The sequence below is a fragment of the Taudactylus pleione genome, unplaced genomic scaffold (genome assembly GCF_031769625.1).
Source record: "Taudactylus pleione unplaced genomic scaffold, aTauple2 ptg001678l, whole genome shotgun sequence".
NCBI lineage: Eukaryota > Metazoa > Chordata > Amphibia > Anura > Myobatrachidae > Taudactylus > Taudactylus pleione.
Window position 1 is genome coordinate 29,745 of NW_028286075.1, and position 23,570 is coordinate 53,314.

Consider the following 23,570-nt stretch of genomic DNA (forward strand, 5'->3'; position numbering starts at 1 on the left):
TAATAGTAAGGTGTGATAGTAATAGTAATAGTAAGGTGTGATAGTAATAGTAAGGTGTGATAGTAATAGTAATAGTAAGGTGTGATAGTAATAGTAATAGTAAGGTGTGATAGTAAAAGTAATAGTAAGGTGTGATAGTAATAGTAAGGTGTGATAGTAATAGTAAGGTGTGATAGTAATAGTGATAGTAAGGTGTGATAGTAATAGTAATGTGTGATATTAATAGTAAGGTGTGATAGTAATAGTAAGGTGTGATAGTAATAGTGAGGTGTGATAGTAATAGTAATAGTAAGGTGTAATAGTAATAGTAAGGTGTGATAGTAATAGTAATAGTAAGGTGTGATAGTAATAGTGATAGTAATTGGTAAGGTGTGATAGTAATAGTAAGGTGTGATAGTAATAGTAAGGTGTGATAGTAATAGTAATAGTGAGGTGTGATAGTAATAGTAAGGTGTGATAGTAATAGTGAGGTGTGATAGTAATAGTAAGGTGTGATAGTAATAGTAATAGTAAGGTGTGATAGTAATAGTAATAGTGAGGTGTGATAGAAATAGTAAGGTGTGATAGTAATAGTAATAGTGAGGTGTGATAGTAATAGTAAGATGTGATAGTAATAGTAAGGTGTGATAGTAATAGAGAGGTGTGATAGTAATAGTAAGGTGTGATAGCAATAGTAACGTGTGATAGTAATAGTAATAGTAAGGTGTGATAGTAATAGTAAGGTGTGATAGTAATAGTAATAGTAAGGTGTGATAGTAATAGTAATGTGTCATAGTAATAGTAATAGTAAGGTGTGATAGTAATAGTAATGTGTGATAGTAATAGTAAGATGTGATAGTAATAGTAATGTGTGATAGTAATAGTAATAGTAAGGTGTGATAGTAATAGTAATAGTAAGGTGTGATAGTAATAGTAATAGTAAGGTGTGATAGTAATAGTAATGTGTGATAGTAATAGTAAGGTGTGATAGTAATAGTAATAATAAGGTGTGATAGTAATAGTCATAGTAAGGTGTGATAGTAATTGTAATAGTAAGGTGTGATAGTAATAGTAAGGTGTGATAGTAATAGTAATGTGTGATAGTAATAGTAAGGTGTGATAGTAATAGTAAGGTGTGATAGTAATAGTAATAGTAAGGTGTGATAGTAATAGTAATAGTGAGGTGTGATAGTAATAGTAATGTGTGATAGTAATAGTAATAGTAAGGTGTGATAGTAATAGTAATAGTAATAGTAAGGTGTGATAGTAATAGTAATAGTAAGGTGTGATAGTAATAGTAATAGTGAGGTGTGATAGTAATAGTAAGGTGTGATAGTAATAGTAAGGTGTGATAGTACTAGTAATAGTAAGGTGTGATAGTAATAGTAATAGTGAGGTGTGATAGTAATAGTAATGTGTGATAGTAATAGTAATAGTAAGGTGTGATAGTAATAGTAATAGTAAGGTGTGATAGTAATAGTAAGGTGTGATAGTAATAGTAATAGTAATGTGTGATAGTAATAGTAAGGTGTGATAGTAATAGTATGGTGTGATAGTAATAGTAAGGTGTGATAGTAATAGTAAGGTGTAATAGTAATAGTGAGGTGTGATAGTAATAGTAATGTGTGATAGTAATAGTAAGGTGTGATAGTAATAGTAATAGTAACGTGTGATAGTAATAGTAAGGTGTGATAGTAATAGTAATGTGTGATAGTAATAGTAAGGTGTAATAGTAATAGTAAGGTGTGATAGTAATAGTAAGGTGTTATAGTAATAGTAAGGTGTGATAGTAATAGTAAGGTGTGATAGTAATAGTGAGGTGTGATAGTAATAGTAAGGTGTAATAGTAATAGTAAGGTGTAATAGTAATAGTAAGGTGTGATAGTAATAGTAAGGTGTGATAGTAATAGTAAGGTGTGATAGTAATAGTAAGGTGTGATAGTGATAGTGATAGTAATAGTAATAGTAAGGTGTGATAGTAATAGTGAGGTGTGATAGTAATAGTAAGGTGTAATAGTAATAGTAAGGTGTAATAGTAATAGTAAGGTGTGATAGTAATAGTGAGGTGTGATAGTAATAGTAAGGTGTGATAGTAATAGTAAGGTGTGATAGTAATTGGTAAGGTGTGATAGTAATAGTAAGGTGTGATAGTAATAGTAAGGTGTGATAGTAATAGTGAGGTGTGATAGTAATAGTAATAGTAAGGTGTGATAGTAATAGTAAGGTGTGATAGTAATAGTAATAGTGAGGTGTGATAGTAATAGTAAGGTGTGATAGTAATAGTAAGGTGTGATAGTAATAGTAATAGTGAGGTGTGATAGTAATAGTAAGGTGTGATAGTAATAGTAATAGTGAGGTGTGATAGTAATAGTAAGGTGTGATAGTAATAGTAATAGTAAGGTGTGATAGTAATAGTAAGGTGTGATAGTAATAGTAATAGTAAGGTGTGATAGTAATAGTAAGGTGTGATAGTAATAGTAAGGTGTGATAGTAATAGTAAGGTGTGATAGTAATAGTAATAGTAAGGTGTGATAGTAATAGTAATGTGTGATAGTAATAGTAATAGTAAGGTGTGATAGTAATAGTAATGTGTGATAGTAATAGTAATAGTAAGGTGTGATAGTAATAGTAATAGTAAGGTGTGATAGTAATAGTAATAGTGAGGTGTGATAGTAATAGTAAGGTGTGATAGTAATAGTAAGGTGTGATAGTAATAGTAATGTGTGATAGTAATAGTAATGTGTGATAGTAATAGTAATAGTAAGGTGTGATAGTAATAGTAATAGTGAGGTGTGATAGTAATAGTAAGGTGTGATAGTAATAGTAAGGTGTGATAGTAATAGTGAGGTGTGATAGTAATAGTAAGGTGTGATAGTAATAGTAAGGTGTGATAGTAATAGTGAGGTGTGATAGTAATAGTAAGGTGTGATAGTAATAGTAAGGTGTGATAGTAATAGTAATAGTGAGGTGTGATAGTAATAGTAATAGTAAGGTGTGATAGTAATAGTAATAGTAAGGTGTGATAGTAATAGTGAGGTGTGATAGTAATAGTAAGGTGTGATAGTAATAGTAATAGTAAGGTGTGATAGTAATAGTAATAGTGAGGTGTGATAGTAATAGTAAGGTGTGATAGTAATAGTAAGGTGTGATAGTAATAGTAAGGTGTGATAGTAATAGTAATAGTAAGGTGTGATAGTAATAGTGAGGTGTGATAGTAATAGTAATAGTAAGGTGTGATAGTAATAGTAATAGTAAGGTGTGATAGTAATAGTAATAGTGAGGTGTGATAGTAATAGTAAGGTGTGATAGTAATAGTAAGGTGTGATAGTAATAGTAATAGTAAGGTGTGATAGTAATAGTAAGGTGTGATAGTAATAGTAATAGTAAGGTGTGATAGTAATAGTAAGGTGTGATAGTAATAGTGAGGTGTGATAGCCCCTGTCCTACAGGAAGAGGGAGTGACCCGAGGACCCTAACATTGCACTCTCCCTGCACCTTACCTAAGACGCTCTCCTGTGGTTGGGTCTTTTTATTTATTATTTGGTCAATGAATATTTGAGGAGTTTTAAATCCATAGTTGTACAATTCTTATCTTCAACCTGAAAGAGAATCTCCTGTACGTCTAAAGCTGGGTACACACCGAGCGATGAGTACTCGCGGGCCGATATATCGGATGCTGGGTACACACCGAGCGATGAGTACTCGCGGGCCGACATATCGGATGCTGGGTACACACTGAGCGATGTGTACTCGCGGGCCGACATATCGGATGCTGGGTACACACTGAGCGATGTGTACTCGCGGGCCGACATATCGGATGCTGGGTACACACTGAGCGATGTGTACTCGCGGGCCAACATATCGGATGCTGGGTACACACTGAGCGATGTGTACTCGCGGGCCAACATATCGGATGCTGGGTACACACTGAGCGATGTGTACTCGCGGGCCGACATATCGGATGCTGGGTACACACTGAGAGATGAGTACTCGCGGGCCGACATATCGGATGCCGGGTACACACTGAGCGATGAATACTCATGGGTCGACATATCGGATGCTGGGTACACACTGAGCGATGTGTACTCGCGGGCCGACATATCGGATGCTGGGTACACACTGAGAGATGAGTACTCGCGAGCTGACATATCGGATGCTGGGTACACACTGAGAGATGAGTACTCGCGGGCTGACATATCGGATGCTGGGTACACACTGAGCGATGTGTACTCGCGGGCCGACATATCGCATGCTGGGTACACACTGAGAGATGAGTACTCGCGGGCCGACATATCAGATGTTGGGTACACACTGAGCGATGAGTACTCATGGGCCGACATATCGGATGCTGGGTACACACTGAGCGATGTGTACTCGCGGGCCGACATATCGGATGCTGGGTACACACTGAGCGATGTGTACTCGCGGGCCGACATATCGGATGCTGGGTACACACTGAGAGATGAGTACTCATGGGCCGACATATCGGATGCTGGGTACACACTGAGCGATGTGTACTCGCGGGCCGACATATCGGATGCTGGGTACACACTGAGAGATGAGTACTCGCGGGCTGACATATCGGATGCTGGGTACACACTGAGAGATGAGTACTCGCGGGCCGACATATCGGATGCTGGGTACACACTGAGCGATGTGTACTCGCGGGCCGACATATCGGATGCTGGGTACACACTGAGCGATGTGTACTCGCGGGCCGACATATCGGATGCTGGGTACACACTGAGCGATGTGTACTCGCGGGCCGACATATCGGATGCTGGGTACACACAGAGATGAGTACTCGCGGGCTGAGATATCGGATGCCGGGTACACACCGAGAGATGAGTACTCGCGGGCTGACATATCGGATGCTGGGTACACACTGAGAGATGAGTACTCGCGGGCTGACATATCGGATGCTGGGTACACACTGAGCGATGTGTACTCACGGGCCGAGATATCGGATGCTGGGTACACACTGAGCGATGTGTACTTGCGGGCCGACATATCGGATGCTGGGTACACACTGAGCGATGTGTACTTGCGGGCCGACATATCGGATGCTGGGTACACATTTGAAGGATGTAATGAACGACAGAACAATTCCTCCTTCTGTCCATCATTAACAGGAGCCGCAAGCGATTTGTGCAGCAAATTACATAGTCTCAGTGTGTACCCAGCTTTAGTAAATAAATCTTCCACAGGGCAAAGAAGTACTGAGCAAATCCTGTATGGTAACACCATATGTCCATTATACCGATCAGACTAGATCAGTCTCTGAAGCTTACGGCCTCTTCCCATTAGACATATGAAGTCGCTCGTATCCAAATGACACTAAATGCACCCTGAGCCGCGCTTTGGTCTTATACAAAGCTTGGCGTGTGGTAACTCTATGTGCTGTAGTATAGATTGGTGTTAGTCTTCAGGACACCTTTGGGTCATTCCGTCTCAGAGTTTCATGAAATTAGGTAGGATGACAGACGGCATAAAGTTACTTTCATATATAACATTTTAGCCCTCAGTGATACACAGGTCACAGACATGACAAAAAACAATGTAAGATTTATGCTGTATGGTCAACTAAAACCAATCATAACTTGGCGTCTAATTGTGGTAGAACTTTCATGTTGGTTTTGTTTTGAAGCGAAGGGTCCAGAGTTTTCATAAAAACATAGTTTATATGTAAATATTGACTTTTACATTTCACAAAGAACAGTAATCACATATCAATAGAAACAAAATATAAAAACAGACATGGATACATATATATATATGTATACAGTATATACTAAATCAGTGGTCTCCAACGTTAATTGAGGTATGCGCTACTTTAGAAAAATGAAACCTCCTGAAGAGCTACTAAAATTGTAGTAAAAAATCTTGGTAAATAACCGAACAATTGAAGGTGATTTAATGAAAAAAAAAAAAAATGTTTCATAGAAAATAAAGATGCATTTAATTATTACAGTGATATTGTTGTAGTTTGTAAATAAAATTTAAGCACAGACACATTTCACTGTTAATTACCGGCTCCAAGAAGGAACGTGCAGTAGAGCAGCAAGAGATATAGGCAGGGCGGCTGTGCGATTTTCTGGCACTGCTGGGCGGGAGTAACTTGCTCCGCCGTAGCGTAGACGCCGTGGGTGGAACCAGAGGGAAGCACATCAGGTTACTGCTGTAAAGAGGCTACGGCAATCACCTGACGTGCTTCCCTGTGGCTCCACCCATGGCGTCTACGCTACAGGGGAGCACACGTCAGAGGTCACTTCCTCCTAGTGACTCGGCAGTACTGCAGATAGGTGAGCTACCAAAAGTAAGACCGCAAGCTACAGGTTGGAGACCACTGTACTAAACTGTTCCACAGATACTGACTCATTTATATTCTAAATATAGGGAATTCCATCTGCTACAAATTGAAATAAATGTCCCTAAAGTAAATATAATAGTAACAAAATGTCCACTTGAAAGAAGAAACAAGATACATTGTAACCGTTGTAATATTAATACATTCTCAAGGTGAATCCATTAAGAAAGAGAGGACATTTGGGCACTTAGCAGTGAATCCTTTTCTCTGACGCAGGCTGGGGGACACTGGGCCATGGTGGGGACTGTATCTGGCACTTCAAATAACTGTACTGTAGCTTTAACACTAAGCTCCTCCCCCCGTACCCCCATAATGCCAATACGTCTTTACAAGAGCCCAGTAAGGAGTAGCAGTAACCCAGTGAAACTGTTAAAGCAACAAAACAAACCAGAAGGGAAAAGACGGACAAGAACCAAAAATCACCTTTTCTCTTTCAGCAAGGCTGGAGGCACTGGGTCATGGGACCTTCTATAGCAGGCTGCCTGACCAAAGAACTGTACGCCCAAAAGTGGGCGCGCCGGAGGCAAACACATAAAAACGGTAAAAACGAGCAAACGTGTGGACAGAGGACCAGGTGGCTGCACAAGAAGATGAAAGAGCTCCGTGTCAGGAGCTGCCCCTGTGTGGTCTTCCGGGTGCAGAGGGCCTGAATCAGGGCGTTTTTCTATTTTTTTTGTGCAGCCTCCTGGCCGCTCGCTTAGCTGTGGGTGCGAGCGGCCAGGTGATGGTCTCGACCATCACGACTTGCGACGAGACCCTTGTGGTAGGGTCTCTTTCCCGCAAGCCCCAGTGAGTTTTCGGCTCTATTAGAGCCGGAAGCTCTCTCACTGACATCACTCGTGATGTCAGTGGGGCCGCCCCCAAAAGGCAGGCGTTCCTTCAGGAACACCTCCGTTTGGCAAGCCACCGGAGGTGGCTTTGGTGTCACCGCGGTCTGCCATTGAGAAATCTTTGGTGTCACCGTGGCCTGCCATTGAGAAATCTTTGGTGTCACCGTGGCCTGCCACTGAGAAGTCTTTGGTGTCACTGTGGCCTGCCACTGAGAAGTCTTTGGTGTCACCGTGGTCTGCCACTGAGAAGTCTTTGGTGTCACCGTGGTCTGCCATTGGTCGTCAGATACTGGAAGGAAATGAATTATTGAACTTGCCCTGATTGGACTATTCCATGTGTAAAGGAAGGACACTTTTGCTGATAGTATCGGGAAGTGCTGTATATAGTATCGGGAAGTGCTGTATATAGTAACAGGAAGTGCTGTATATAGTAACGGGAAGTGCTGTATATAGTAACGGGAAGTGCTGTATATAGTAACAGGAAGTGCTGTATATAGTAACAGGAAGTGCTGTATATAGTAACAGGAAGTGCTGTATATAGTAACGGGAAGTGCTGTATATAGTAACGGGAAGTGCTGTATATAGTAATGGGAAGTGCTGTATATAGTAACGGGAAGTGCTGTATACTCAGATGGTATTAGCAGGTGCACCTAGAGAGCCTCTGAACATTTTCTCTATTCACAAATTTGTTCTAGCTACAAAACAGACCTGCTCCGCCGAAGCCCATGTCTCGCTGCCCAGGAGGTCACCACCACCCTAGTGACATGAGCTGACAGCCGATCCGGTGCTGGTTGCCCTGCGCTAGATTAGGCGCGAGAGATGACCAAACGGATCCAATGCGCAATGTTCTGCTTAGAAGCCAGCCAACTACGTTTAGTGAGTGGTAAAGAACCAGCAGACAATCTGTGTGGAGGACAGAAGAAGTCTTGTCTAAGTAAATACGCAAAGCTTGGGAGACATCGAACAGAGCTGGATCATCCCGGTGCCAGGAAGTCGCTGAAGAAAAAAAAAAACTGAAAAGTTCTTGGCGTAAGCGAAAAGCCAAAACAACTTTCAGCTGAAACGGAGAACTGCTCTATTGTCGTGAAATACGTGAGAAGGCGGCTCGTACGACAAAGCCCCAACTTGGAAACACGCCGACCAAAACATGCTCTACTCCATTAGGCACCTAAAGAAGACTGGCATTATGTGGCAGCAGGGGCATGAAGCTTAGTGTTAAAGCTATAGCTATTGATAAGTGCCAACCTGCAATCCCCATGGTCCAGTGTCCCCCAGCGCTGCTGAAAGAGAAAATGGGACAGATTAGTGTGTTAGATGAGTATGACCAGATCGGTAATAACATAAAGTGACTCATGGGCAATGATGGAAATGCCGACACAATGACTGGTCATTAAATTGTGAGCCGACAGCTGAAAGGAGCGATGAGGCCGTCTCGGGTACAAGCACATGGACACCAGAGAACGCAGCGCTAAGCTTGGAAATGCACTTTCTGTAGCTGAATTTTGCACATGAATGCCACTTGTTCAATGAACCATCAGCCTTTCCAAGCTCACCGCTGCCTTCCCCACTGCAAGACGTCCAGTGTTGGCTGCAGTGACACTGGGACACACCGGTACATTCCCAGCTCTCTGAGCCTTGATTTAGACATCGGTATCTGCAGGAGTTATTGCTCCGTGTTACACTATGGGAGTTATTGTATCAGGCACCTGGACTTGAGATCACACAGATGTAAATCTATGAGCAATATGAATTACCTTGGCAAAGAACTTGACAGTGTATCCCAGGTACTTTACTCTTGCATCAATGGCTGCATATGTAGCTAGCATCCGGGTGTTGTGCTGAGCCTGGAAATGACAGACACATAGAAAGACTTTAGATGAAGACCTGCACATTACACATACTGTATATATGATTGCGTGGCTTCCGGCCATCCTGCCCAGCACTTATACACCTTCATCCCCGACTATATAAAGGGAATGAGAGATAGGTGCCAGGTGACCAGTGATCTCCCACATACGGTCTATACACCATACTTACCTACTTTTGAAAAAGCATTTCAGGGAGATTGTGAAAGCAGCACCTATGAGCACAGTGGTAAAGTGGACAGTACTGCTACATATGAGAGGTGTCATAAAATTAACATCCAAATGTATATGAGCCCCAAAGCAGTTAGTGAGATCTTCTAGTTGATTAAAACTTTTCAGGGCTTGTTCATGATTGTGATTGACAAGTGATTTCATAAAAGTGGTCATAAGAAACCTTGTATGAAAATAAATGTAGCCATAGGGATCATTGGGGGGAATTCAGTTCAGTGCGATGTAGAATAGCCCTGGGAGGGAGCTCCCGCACCTATTCAATACACCGTGCTGTTTGGGCGGGCAAAGGATTTCTTCTCGCACCCCCCTGGGGATGCGAAGAGAAATCCAACAAAGGTGCCGGGCGCGTAGCTGTTTGCCGGCTTAGTGCGGCGCTAACAGCCGCACACCCGGCACTTTACTTACAGATTGTCTGTTACCGCGGCTTAACAACCAGCTTAAGTCGTGAGAATCGGAATTCTCTGCTTCTCGACAAGGCGCACAACGCGTTGAACTGAGCTCCCTCCCGCAGCTATTCATCATCGCGCTGAATTGAATTCCCCTCACTGTGTCTGAAAACCAATGCAGGGAAATGGCACTAACGATCCCATATGAATGTATATATCTAAGTGTATAACAGCTACACAAATAGGGTAAGGTGCAATCAGGGAGATTGCTGGACTCTTCAGGGAGTCAGGGAGATTGCCACTATTTCAGCCAATCAGGGAGTCAGGGAGATTGCCAATATTTCAGCCAATCAGGGAGTCAGGGAGATTGCCACTATTTCAGCCAATCAGGGAGTCAGGGAGATTGCCACTATTTCAGCCAATCAGGGAGTCAGGGAGATTGCCACTATTTCAGCCAATCAGGGAGTCAGGGAGATTGCCACTATTTCAGGCAATCAGGGAGTCAGGGAGATTGCCACTATTTCAGCCAATCAGGGAGTCAGGGAGATTGCCACTATTTCAGGCAATCAGGGAGTCAGGGAGATTGCCAATATTTCAGGCAATCAGGGAGTCAGGGAGATTGCCACTATTTCAGGCAATCAGGGAGTCAGGGAGATTGCCACTATTTCAGGCAATGAGGGAGTCAGGGAGATTGCCACTATTTCAGGCAATCAGGGAGTCAGGGAGATTGCCACTATTTCAGGCAATCAGGGAGTCAGAGAGATTGCCACTATTTCAGGCAATCAGGGAGTCAGAGAGATTGCCACTATTTCAGGCAATCAGGGAGTCAGGGAGATTGCCACTATTTCAGGCAATGAGGGAGTCAGGGAGATTGCCAATATTTCAGGCAATCAGGGAGTCAGGGAGATTGCCACTATTTCAGGCAATCAGGGAGTCAGAGAGATTGCCACTATTTCAGGCAATCAGGGAGTCAGAGAGATTGCCACTATTTCAGCCAATCAGGGAGTCAGGGAGATTGCCACTATTTCAGGCAATGAGGGAGTCAGGGAGATTGCCACTATTTCAGGCAATCAGGGAGTCAGGGAGATTGCCACTATTTCAGGCAATCAGGGAGTCAGAGAGATTGCCACTATTTCAGCCAATCAGGGAGTCAGGGAGATTGCCAATATTTCAGGCAATCAGGGAGTCAGAGAGATTGCCACTATTTCAGCCAATCAGGGAGTCAGGGAGATTGCCACTATTTCAGGCAATCAGGGAGTCAGAGAGATTGCCACTATTTCAGGCAATCAGGGAGTCAGGGAGATTGCCACTATTTCAGGCAATCAGGGAGTCAGGGAGATTGCCACTATTTCAGCCAATCAGGGAGTCAGAGAGATTGCCAATATTTCAGGCAATCAGGGAGTCAGGGAGATTGCCACTATTTCAGGCAATCAGGGAGTCAGGGAGATTGCCACTATTTCAGGCAATGAGGGAGTCAGGGAGATTGCCACTATTTCAGGCAATCAGGGAGTCAGGGAGATTGCCACTATTTCAGGCAATCAGGGAGTCAGGGAGATTGCCACTATTTCAGGCAATCAGGGAGAGTTGGGCAGTATTTCAGGCAATCAGGGAGAGTTGGCCAGAATGCTATAAACTTTAGTATCTAGGACAAAACAAGGGAACTTACTAGTGTGTTGTACAAACTGATGTCACCTTCTACCCCACTCTCTCGGTGCTCAAACTTCACAATCGGGACCTTGGCCGTTGTTATTGGCAAAATATTCCTTAAGCCTAAATAAAATGACAGTGACATCCCATATGTAATGAGAACGGACAATGTGTGTAATAAAAAGGTTATTAGTACACATCAATATATTACCTGGATGCCTTTTAAGAACCTTTGCCAAGCCTTCAATAATTTCTTTGCAATTTAGTTTCTAACAAAGAACAAAATCATAACAGGTTATTAATTTTTCCTTTCTGAAATAAGTTATGTATCAACCATCTGCGATCAGTGCCTACAATAACAATTATACTGTAATCTTATAGATCATTAATATATTTATTGCGCATATCTGTAACGCCAGACATTGTGGACCTATAGATGTGTCTTCGTATATCATTGCTGAAGTTGCGCCAAACAGCCACTCTCAGCGCGTCAAGTCCCGTACTACTCTGCTAGCGCTGGGCTTTTTTTTTTTACCAAAAATGCATATTTGGCGCTATGTGATGCAACTTACACGTATCAGGAGACTGTGCCGATTAGTTGTATGTGCAACACTTGTATATCTGTGTGTGAAACGTCATACAAAGTGCTACAATGCAGCGCACGGCTTTCTTCCACGCCAAGTTCCATCGAGCTTCGTATAGAGACTCAGTCACACACAGATATAAAAGTATCGCACATCAAATTAATTAGCAGAGTCACCTGGTGCGTCCTAGAGCATCGCATTGTGCCCGGCACTAGCAGAGTCACCTGGTGCGTCCTAGAGCATCGCATTGTGCCCGGCACTAGCAGAGTCACCTGGTGCGTCCTAGAGCATCGCATTGTGCCCGGCACTAGCAGAGTCACCTGGTGCGTCCTAGAGCATCGCATTGTGCCCGGCACTAGCAGAGTCACCTGGTGCGTCCTAGAGCATCACATTGTGTCCGGCACTAGCAGAGTCACCCGGTGCGTCCTAGAGCATCACATTGTGTCCGGCACTAGCAGAGTCACCTGGTGCGTCCTAGAGCATCGTATTGTGCCCGGCACTAGCAGAGTCACCTGGTGCGTCCTAGAGCATCGCATTGTGCCCGGCACTAGCAGAGTCACCTGGTGCGTCCTAGAGCATCACATTGTGTCCGGCACTAGCAGAGTCACCTGGTGCGTCCTAGAGCATCACATTGTGTCCGGCACTAGCAGAGTCACCTGGTGCGTCCTAGAGCATCGCATTGTGCCCGGCACTAGCAGATTCACATGGTGCGTCCTAGAGAATCGCATTGTGCCCGGCACTAGCAGAGCCACCTGGTGCGTCCGAGAGCATCGCACTGTTCCTGCCACTAGCAGAGTCACCCGGTGCATCTTAGAGCATCACATTGTGCACGGCACTAGCAGAGTCACCTGGTGCGTCCTAGAGCATCACATTGTGCCCGGCAATAGCAGAGTCACCTGGTGCGTCCTAGAGCATCACATTGTGCACGGCACTAGCAGAGTCACCTGGTGCGTCCTAGAGCATCACATTGTGCCCGGCAATAGCAGAGTCACCTGGTGCGTCCTAGAGCATCGCATTGTGCCCGGCACTAGCAGAGTCACCTGGTGCGTCCTAGAGCATCACATTGTGCCCGGCAATAGCAGAGTCACCTGGTGCGTCCTAGAGCATCGCATTGTGCCCGGCACTAGCAGAGTCACCTGGTGCGTCCTAGAGCATCACATTGTGCCCGGCACTAGCAGAGTCACCTGGTGCGTCCTAGAGAATCGCATTGTGCCTGGCACATGGGACCTGGCGACTTACTCGTGCCATGTGGCTTATTGAGGCTAGATGTATGAGGACACATCTGTATGAGGCTGTACCTAGTAAAGCAAATATTATTCAGTGTCCACCCTGGAGAGTAGCATAGCCCGCCTACCATTCTGTAGAGAAGGGGATAAACGTTCTTGTATGCAAAATACAAGACACTAATTAACAGAAAACCTATTGTCAGGCGCATGTAGTCTGTATGTAATATCGGGATCACAGCTGCAAACACCAAAGGAGAGAAAAGAGGGGTCTTCTCCAGATACAGAGAACGCACTTAGAGCACAGATTATGGGGCTGCGATGACAGTAAAACACCCACACAGAAGATGAATATATAAATCACATTATTTTTTATACTCGGTAATGACACAGAGATTATAGACATCACACCTGTTATATAAGAGACAACTCTATGTAAGTATATCATATAAATATATGTCCATGGGCTGCTCTGCGATATAATCAGTATATACAAACTACTTATTCAAATCTAAGTTGATCCCAAAATATTACTTGGCACAAAGGACCCCTTACCTCCGCGTTCTCATGGCCTTCCAGGGTCATACAGATGTCAAGGTCACTGTCACGAAAACCAAAACCATTCTTGGATGAGCCAAACAAGCACAATCTGGCATTACCTAATTGGAAAGTCCAGAGGAAAAGTCAGCTTGATTTTATTATGAATTATGCAGAGTTCCCCCTCTGACCTACACACCGCGCTTTATTTCAGCAAGAAAAGTGTGTAAGAGTCTCCCTAGCACCACGCGGGTCCTGGGACCATCCGCAGTGACACTGTTACACACTTGTGTTACACACTGGAGCGATGTCGGGCCCATATGCTGTTTCCTAACGACATATCGCCTACATCGCTCAGTGTGTAACGGCGTTTGCAGGTTCCTCTGGTCGCTGGCGACGGTCACCAGGTTTGATGTGCTAAACATCGGCAAGTGCATTGTTAATGAATGACGTAACGGTGATTGTTCTGTCATCATAAAGTCGTCCAGTGTGGACGCACAATCACTGTTCCGATGCCAGAACGAATGCCCATTGCTCCAGTGTGTTCCCAGCCAAGAATAAGTCTTTTAGGGGCATTCACATTCTATATGTTGTTATTCTGGATTTGTCTTTTATTGGGACGCATACAGTATGTTCTGTAAGCTGCTGATTTTACATTAGAGAATTGTCAGGATAATGCACCATATTTGTACTGTAGTACTTTATATAAGGATTCCTGCTGTCCAGGCACACCCCTCTGCTGTCCAGGCACACCCCTCTGCTGTCCAGGCACACCCCTCTGCTGTCCTGGCACACCCCTCTGCTGTCCTGGCACACCCCTCTGCTGTCCAGGCACACCCCTCTGCTGTCCAGGCACACCCCTCTGCTGTCCAGGCACACCCCTCTGCTGTCCAGGCACACCCCTCTGCTGTCCAGGCACACCCCTCTGCTGTCCAGGCACACCCCTCTGCTGTCCAGGCACACCCCTCTGCTGTCCAGGCACACCCCTCTGCTGTCCTGGCACACCCCTCTGCTGTCCTGGCACACCCCTCTGCTGTCCTGGCACACCCCTCTGCTGTCCAGGCACACCCCTCTGCTGTCCAGGCACACCCCTCTGCTGTCCAGGCACACCCCTCTGCTGTCCAGGCACACCCCTCTGCTGTCCAGGCACACCCCTCTGCTGTCCAGGCACACCCCTCTGATGGGAAGAAACGCGTTACCTTCACCAGCACGTAGTCTCTGCGCCACATTGTATCAAGTCCTCCTTAATCAGCGGCCACACAGGAGACGCCGCAAGTTCATACTGCAGCGGCTAGAGGCAGCAGAGAAGTTATAGAGGTGCCCACGGCCTATACTGGGCACAACTACAGTCTGAATTTTAGTGGACAGTAACCTCAACTAACACTAAAGGCCCGTACACACTGGATGATGTGTCCAGGGAGCAACATCGGCAGAGGCGGGCCCGGCACCGGTAAGTGCATACATACTTGCTGATAACGACGAAAGCCAGCGGGGTGGGATGGGTGAGTGGGGCCACGATGCATTCGGCAGCACGGCACGCTAACAAAATGCCCAGACTGAGCTGCATATTCAGGCTACTGGGGATATCGTTAACGACTCGTGGGAGCGTGCATCGTCTGTCGTTTACTATATACACACTGAATGATATGAATGATATATCCTTCAACGATATCGTTATCGTTCACAATTATTGTCCAGTGTGTATGCGCCTTAAGGGCCAAGAGGTGAGATCCATCGAAACACCAGGTGCCGGACGCGGCCGCAGGGCGGAGTATTAGAAGTGCAGCTCAGTGATCAATCCTACTACACTGATTCAGGGCTAATTACTATCATTGTTATATTATTATGCATCATATACCTTCTTATATCTATATCTATATATACATATACATACATACATCATACATATAGAGAGAAATGGTCAGGCTAAGGAAACCCACGTATAATTACATCTGAGGAGATATGAGATTTGATTTTAATCATGCAATTGCTGGTACTTCGTATTTTTTAGCTACAAATACTTTTTTTATGGAAAGCTATAAATTGTTGTCGCATTTGATGATTAATAAATTGTACTGATTGGCACATTTGCATTGTACATACAATTTATACAGTCAGGTGCATAAATATTGGGACATTGACAGAATTTTCATATTTTGGCCTCTAGTCACCACCACAATGGCTTTGAAATGAAACAAACAAGATGTGATTTACCTGCAGACTTTCAGATTTAATTTGAGGGTAATTACATCCAAATCAGGTGAACGGTGTAGGAATTACAACTGTTTCTATATGTGCCTCCCACTTTTTAAGGTGCCAAAAGTAATGGGACTATCAACTCAAAAGCTATTTCATGGACAGGTGTGGGCTATTCCCTCGTTATTTCATTATCAATTAAGCAGGTAAAAGGTCTGGAGTTGATTCTAGGTGTGACATTTGCATTTGGAATCAGTTGCTCTCGACTCTCACTATGAGATCCAAAGAGCTGTCACTATCAGTGAAGCCATCATTAGGCTGAAAAATCAAAACAAACCCATCAGAGAGATGGCAAAAACATTAGGTGTGACCAAATCAACTGTTTGGAACATTCTTAAAAAGAAAGAACGCACCGGAGAGCTCAGCAACACCAAAAGACCCGGAAGACCACGGAAAACAACTGTGGTGGATGACAGAAGAATTATTTCCCTGGTGAAGAAAAACCCCTTCACAACAGTTGGCCAAATCAAGAACACTCTCCAGGAGGTAGGTGTATATGTGTCAAAGTCAACAATCAAGAGAAGACTTCACAAGAGTGAATATAGAGGGTCCACCACAAGATGTAAACCATTGGTGAGCCACAAAAACAGGAAGACCAGATTACAGTTTGCCAAACAACATCTAAAAAATCTATTACAGTTCTGGAATAACATCCTATGGACAGATGAGACAAAGATCAACTTGTACCAGAGTGATGGGAAGAGAAGAGAAGGAAAGGAACTGCTCATAATCCAAAATATACCACCTCATCAGTGAAGCATGGTGGTGGTAGTATCATGGCGTGGGCATGTATGGCTGCCAATGGAACTGGTTGCCTAGTATTTATTGATGATGTGACTGCTGACAAAAGCAGCAGAATGAATTCTGAAGTGTTTCGGGCAATATTATATGCTCATATTCAGTCAAATGCTTCAGAACTCATTGGATGGCGCTTCACAGTGCAGATGGACAATGACCCAAAGCATACTGCAAAAGCAACCAAAGAGTTCTTTAAGGCTAAAAAGTGGAATGTTACGCAATGGCCAAGTCAATCCCCTGACCTGAATCTGATTGAGCATGCATTTCACTTGATGAAGACAAAACTGAAGGGAAAATGCCCCAAGAACAAGCAGGAACTGAAGACATTTGCAGTAGAGGCCTGGCAGAGCATCACCAGGGATGAAACCCAGCGTCTGGTGATGTCTATGCGTTCCAGACTTCAGGCTGTAATTGCCTGCAAAGGATTTGCAACAAAGTATTAAAAAGTGAAAGTTAGATTTAGGATTGTTTAGTTTGTCCAATTACTTTGGCCCCTTAAAAAGTGGGAGGCACATATAGAAACCGTTGTAATTCCTACACCGTTCACCTGATTTGGATGTAATTACCCTCAAATTAAATCTGAAAGTCTGCAGGTAAATCACATCTTGTTTGTTTCATTTCAAAGCCATTGTGGTGGTGAATAGAGGCCAAAATATGAAAATTCTGTCAATGTCCCAATATTTATGGACCTGACTGTATATACATTTTTTTCTTTCATCATTTGTTTTGATCCAGAAAGGAGCCTATATAAAATATCAGCGGTAAAGAGAAGGAAGGAGAAGCGGACCCTTTGGGACAAATTATTTCTACATGTAATTAACCCTCTTCTTTCCTGTAAGTAGTTTGCACAAGGGGAGAACATCCAGATTCAGAAGGAAAGGGTCTTATATTAACTAACATTGTCAAATTGTGATATTATTTGTTTTTTCAACTGCTAGTGTGGTCATTATATCCAAGCGCCTGGCGCTTATTGTTTTCATATCATTATTAATTTGCCTCCCAGTGGATTCTATAGGGGCCCCACCAGTAATTAAGGCAGCTGGGTTATTTTGTAGCACTTGAGGTCAGCACTAATTATCTGTATATAAACTATTAATGGCACAATATTAAGCTTGTATAGGTTAAGGTGGGGTAATCTTAGGTTTTTGGCAGACATGGTGAATAATGAAATGGTTATTTATTATAGAGAGCTTATTAAAGCCATCATCGCCCCATTGTGGATATCCCCCTTAGCTACAAGCTGCCTCCGACCCACACACAGCGAATGGCTTCCAGCGCACTTTACAAACATAGCGATCTCTGGGGAAGCTGGATTCTACTCACTATTGAACTCTTTCCGGATAAATCTCTCCAGGTATATAAGTATCTGCTCCCGATTGTGCTGCTCAGAAACATTAGGAGATAATTCCTCTGAGAAAAACAAACACGTGTATGAAAAACATTTCCACCAGGTCACATTATTACGTTCATTCATTTGAAAAACAATATTTAATAGCTAAGAATACATCGCTCAGCTGACGTCTTTAAAACAAACTAATTAAAATTAAAATGATCTTAATGGGGGAAAAAAAAGGTCTGTGTTACAGACGTGAACCTGTATCACATAGGAGGATGTAGAGTATAAATTAATTGGAATCCACAACAATAAAATAGTAAATCAGACAAAGAACCCGGAGAAAACGGTGTCGTAAAGTTTTTACAGTTTTCCTTCGGGGGGAGAGGGGGGTACAGATATAACTGACATGATGGAATGTATCATCTTTATCATGCAGGTGACAGATAATATATGGATAAATCAGATATAGGACTTCAAGGGCGAAACGCATGTAGATTTACTTTGTTTCTATGTTTTAGCAATTAGGTATCTAGCAGCAGCAAGAAGCAAGTTTTGCCAAATGCTTATCAAGTGCTCGGAGGGGCAGCAGAGGAGAACGGGCACAGTGCTGAGAGGGGAGCAGAGGAGAACGGGCACAGTGCTGAGAGGGGCAGCAGAGGAGAACGGGCACAGTGCTGAGAGGGGAGCAGAGGAGAACGGGCACAGTGCTGAGAGGGGAGCAGAGGAGAACGGGCACAGTGCTATGAGGGGAGCAGAGGAGAACGGGCACAGTGCTGAAGGAGAGGGGAGCAGAGGAGAACTGGCATGGTGCTGAAGGAGAGGGGAGCAGAGGAGAACGGGCATGGTGCTGAAGGAGAGGGGAGCAGAGGAGAACGGGCATGGTGCTGAAGGAGAGGGGAGCAGAGGAGAATGGGCACGGTGCTGAAGGAGAGGGGAGCAGAGGAGAACGGGCACAGTGCTATGAGGGGAGCAGAGGAGAACGGGCACGGTGCTGAAGGAGAGGGGAGCAGAGGAGAACGGGCACGGTGCTGAAGGAGAGGGGAGCAGAGGAGAACGGGCATGGTGCTGAAGGAGAGGGGAGCAGAGGAGAACGGGCACGGTGCTGAAGGAGAGGGGAGCAGAGGAGAACGGGCACGGTGCTGAAGGAGAGGGGAGCAGAGGAGAACGGGCACAGTGCTGAAGGAGAGGGGAGCAGAGGAGAACGGGCATGGTGCTGAAGGAGAGGGGAGCAGAGGAGAACGGGCACAGTGCTATGAGGGGAGCAGAGGAGAACGGGCACGGTGCTGAAGGAGAGGGGAGCAGAGGAGAACGGGCACGGTGCTGAGAGGGGAGCAGAGGAGAACGGGCACGGTGCTGAAGGAGAGGGGAGCAGAGGAGAACGGGCATGGTGCTGAAGGAGAGGGGAGCAGAGGAGAACGGGCACGGTGCTGAAGGAGAGGGGAGCAGAGGAGAACGGGCATGGTGCTGAAGGAGAGGGGAGCAGAGGAGAACGGGCACGGTGCTGAAGGAGAGGGGAGCAGAGGAGAACGGGCATGGTGCTGAAGGAGAGGGGAGCAGAGGAGAACGGGCACGGTGCTATGAGGGGAGCAGAGGAGAACGGGCACGGTGCTGAAGGAGAGGGGAGCAGAGGAGAACGGGCACGGTGCTGAAGGAGAGGGGAGCAGAGGAGAACGGGCATGGTGCTGAAGGAGAGGGGAGCAGAGGAGAACGGGCACGGTGCTGAGAGCGGAGCAGAGGAGAACGGGCATGGTGCTGAAGGAGAGGGGAGCAGAGGAGAACGGGCACGGTGCTGAGAGGGGAGCAGAGGAGAACGGGCACGGTGCTGAAGGAGAGGGGAGCAGAGGAGAATGGGCACAGTGCTATGAGGGGAGCAGAGGAGAACGGGCACGGTGCTGAAGGAGAGGGGAGCAGAGGAGAACGGGCACGGTGCTGAGAGGGGAGCAGAGGAGAACGGGCACAGTGCTGAAGGAGAGGGGAGCAGAGGAGAACGGGCATGGTGCTGAAGGAGAGGGGAGCAGAGAGACAAAACTTTATCCCAATTAGAGGACCAGCAGATGTGTATGAATGCACCTATTAATGGACAACCAGCCAGCAGTCAGAGGTAGTGGAGGAGTCTATCAGGTCCGAGGTAACATTGATAATAAACGGTATAAGCGCTCTCATTAATGCAGAAATTGAGTTGGTGGACACATTTACTTGAATCATTTCCCAATAGTCTTCTGCAGGGAAGTTTGTTGGGCAGTTCCCTCTACCAACTGCCTCTGGGAGCAATGTAGCGTCAAGGGCAATGTAATACATAGGTTTCATTTTAAAGCTATATTTGAGCTATATTTGCCATAGTACATTAGTTAAAGTGTGTACATAAACATCAGTCCAGCAATTCTTACCATAGAACAATGCAATAACCTTTCATATAGAAATACTATAAATCCTAAAAATAGCTCATCTACATTTCTTATGATAAATATCTCTTAGGTGATGATTTCTAGTAAAACTTTTGATTTTATGTATATATATGGTTATAATGGCGATTAAAGGTAATGTGCATCCCTTCTGGATGCTAGCGGGCCGTCCATGTGACCCCTGAATGTGCCATATTGCCCATCGCTGCATTAAGGGGTACTTGGAATAAATGACATGACATTAGAGGCGAGACTAGATAACACTCAGCATTACAGCCTACCATAGCACTTCTTGCACACTCTGTCCAGTATATCCCGGAATCGGGCATTCATGGGGGGCAGGGGCTTCAGGTCAATCTTCTTAAAATCTTCAGGACAGTCATCTTTGGAGTGGCCATCGCGCTTGCAGATGCTGCAGACTATGGTGGGAGGCTGTAACAGAAGCCGTGCGTCAGTTGGAAGTGGCGTAATATAAAGACCACAACCAAATAGTGCAACATTAATAAAGACTGCCCCCAGGTAACGCTGTAGAAGAGATGGTGCTGCCCGTGGCCGTCAATCAGGGCATAACTGCCACCTTCTGATTAGTTGTTATGACAATGCCACCATTTTTATAACTGATGAACATTTTTACTGACTTTCCTAGAGGGTCGTACCACGTAACAACCATGTAACAACCATGTAACAACCATGTAACAACCATGTAATCACCATGTAACAACCATGTAATCACCATGTAACAACCATGTAATCACCATGTAACAACCATGTAACAACCATGTAACAACCATGTAATCACCATGTAATCACCATGTAACAACCATGTAACAACCATGTAATCACCATGTAACAACCATGTAATCACCATGTAACAACCATGTAACAACCATGTAACAACCATGTAATCACCATGCAACAACCATGTAATCACCATGCAATCACCATACAATCACCATGTAATCACCATATAATCACCATATAATCACCATGTAACAACCATGTAATCACCATGTAATCACCATGTAACAACCATGTAATCACCATGCAATCACCATGCAATCACCATGTAACAACCATGTAACAACCATGTAACAACCATGTAATCACCATGCAATCACCATGTAACAACCATGTAATCACCATGTAACAACCATGTAACAACCATGTAACAACCATGTAATCACCATGTAACAACCATGTAATCACCATGCAACAACCATGTAATCACCATGTAATCACCATGCAATCACCATACAATCACCATGTAATCACCATATAATCACCATATAATCACCATGTAACAACCATGTAATCACCATGTAATCACCATGTAACAACCATGTAATCACCATGCAATCACCATGCAATCACCATGTAACAACCATGTAACAACCATGTAACAACCATGTAATCACCATGCAATCACCATGTAACCACCATGTAATCACCATGTAACAACCATGTAACAACCATGTAACCACCATGTAATCACCATGTAATCACCATGTAATCACCATATAATCACCATGTAACAACCATGTAACAACCATGTAATCACCATGTAATCACCATGCAATCACCATGTAATCACCATATAATCACCATGTAACAACCATGTAATTATCATGTAACAACCATGTAACAACCATGTAATCACCATGTAATCATCATATAATCACCATGTAATCACCATGCAATCACCATGTAACAACCATGTAATCACCATGTAACAACCATGTAATCACCATGTAACAACCATGTAATCACCATGTAACAACCATGTAATCACCATGTAACAACCATGTAATCACCATGTAACAACCATGTAATCACCATGCAATCACCATGTAATCACCATATAATCACCTTGTAACAACCATGTAACAACCATGTAATCACCATGCAATCACCATGTAATCACCATGTAACAACCATGTAATCACCATGTAATCACCATGTAACAACCATGTAATCACCATGCAATCACCATGTAATCACCATGTAACAACCATGTAATCACCATGTAATCACCATGTAACAACCATGTAATCACCATGCAATCACCATACAATCACCATGTAACAACCATGTAATCACCATATAACAACCATGTAATCATCATGTAACAACCATGTAATCACCATGTAACAACCATGTAATCACCATGTAATCATCATATAATCACCATGTAATCACCATGCAATCACCATGTAACAACCATGTAATCACCATGCAATCACCATGTAACAACCATGTAATCACCATGCAATCACCATGTAATCACCATGTAACCATGTAACAACCATGTAACAACCATGTAATCACCATGCAATCACCATGCAATCACCATGTAACAACCATGTAACAACCATGCAATCACCATGCAATCACCATATAATCACCATGCAATCACCATGTAACAACCATGTAATCATCATGTAACAACCATGTAATCACCATGTAACAACCATGTAATCACCATGTAATCATCATATAATCACCATGTAATCACCATGTAACAACCATGTAATCACCATGTAACAACCATGTAATCACCATGTAATCACCATGCAATCACCATGTAATCACCATGCAATCACCATGTAATCACCATGCAATCACCAGGTAACCACCATGTAACAACCATGTAATCACCATGCAATCACCATGTAATCACCATGTAATCACCATGTAACAACCATGTAATCACCATGCAATCACCATGTAACAACCATGTAATCACCATGCAATCACCATGTAATCACCATGTAACAACCATGTAACAACCATGTAACAACCATGTAACCACCATGCAATCACCATACAATCACCATGCAATCACCATGTAACAACCATGTAATCACCATGCAATCACCATATAATCACCATGCAATCACCATGTAACAAACATGTAATCATCATGTAACAACCATGTAATCACCATGTAACAACCATGTAATCACCATGTAATCATCATATAATCATCATATAATCACCATGCAATCACCATGTAACAACCATGTAATCACCATGTAATCACCATGCAATCACCATGTAATCATCATGCAATCACCAGGTAACCACCATGTAACCACCATGCAATCACCATGTAACAACCATGTACCACCA

The 23,570-nt window shown here is 44.0% G+C and overlaps 1 protein-coding gene across 1 annotated transcript in view; it reads right to left on the bottom strand.

The window, feature by feature from the left end:
- Positions 1 to 8,930: 8,930 nt before the first annotated feature.
- LOC148439591 (terminal uridylyltransferase 4-like) overlaps positions 8,931 to 23,570 on the bottom strand; it is a gene marked incomplete at its 3' end in the record, with an annotated part of 394,965 nt that continues 380,325 nt past the window's right edge. The window contains exons 14-19 of the mRNA XM_088464538.1: positions 20,723 to 20,873; positions 18,027 to 18,113; positions 13,668 to 13,771; positions 11,517 to 11,574; positions 11,325 to 11,428; positions 8,931 to 9,020 (exon numbers count right to left, since the gene is read on the bottom strand). Of these exons, the coding sequence (XP_088320664.1) occupies positions 8,931 to 9,020; positions 11,325 to 11,428; positions 11,517 to 11,574; positions 13,668 to 13,771; positions 18,027 to 18,113; positions 20,723 to 20,873 (594 nt within the window). The remainder of the gene's footprint in view (positions 9,021 to 11,324; positions 11,429 to 11,516; positions 11,575 to 13,667; positions 13,772 to 18,026; positions 18,114 to 20,722; positions 20,874 to 23,570) is intronic.